The following is a 350-nucleotide window of genomic DNA, read 5'->3' on the forward strand; positions in this document are numbered from 1 at the left end:
CTCCTGAGCACGCTCACACTCTGCCAGCTGCCGTCGCCGTAGCGACACTTCCTCCAGCGAGCGTCGCCACAGAGACACCGCCATGACAAGGAGACGAGGAGACAATTAAGGAGCTAGGAGAAGACAGAGTACTTTTATAGTATTAACTACTTTAATGAAGAAGAAGAAGAAGAAGAAGAAGAAGAAGAAGAAGAAGAAGAAGAAGAAGAAGAAGAAGAAGAAGACGAAGACGAAGAAGAAGAAGAAGAAGAAGAAGAAGAAGAAGAAGAAGAAGAAGAAGAAGAAGAAGAAGAAGAAGAAGAAGAAGAAGAAGAAGAAGAAGAAGAAGAAGAAGAAGAAGAAGAAGAAGA

General features: G+C 42.3%; 1 protein-coding gene across 1 annotated transcript in view; it reads right to left on the reverse strand.

Moving 5' to 3' along the window:
* The window catches only part of LOC140376511 (regulator of G-protein signaling 9-binding protein-like), a gene marked incomplete at its 3' end in the record, with an annotated part of 51,597 nt that extends 51,507 nt beyond the window's left edge, over nucleotides 1-90 (reverse strand). The window contains exon 1 of the mRNA XM_072462003.1: nucleotides 1-90. This exon is cut by the window's left edge and continues 124 nt beyond it. Coding sequence (XP_072318104.1) covers nucleotides 1-84 — 84 coding nt within the window.
* Nucleotides 91-350: the final 260 nt, after the last annotated feature.

Source organism: Eucyclogobius newberryi, unplaced genomic scaffold (genome assembly GCF_026437365.1).
Source record: "Eucyclogobius newberryi isolate DKJ021-1_F unplaced genomic scaffold, fEucNew1.0.hap1 SCAF_360, whole genome shotgun sequence".
Lineage (NCBI taxonomy): Eukaryota > Metazoa > Chordata > Actinopteri > Gobiiformes > Gobiidae > Eucyclogobius > Eucyclogobius newberryi.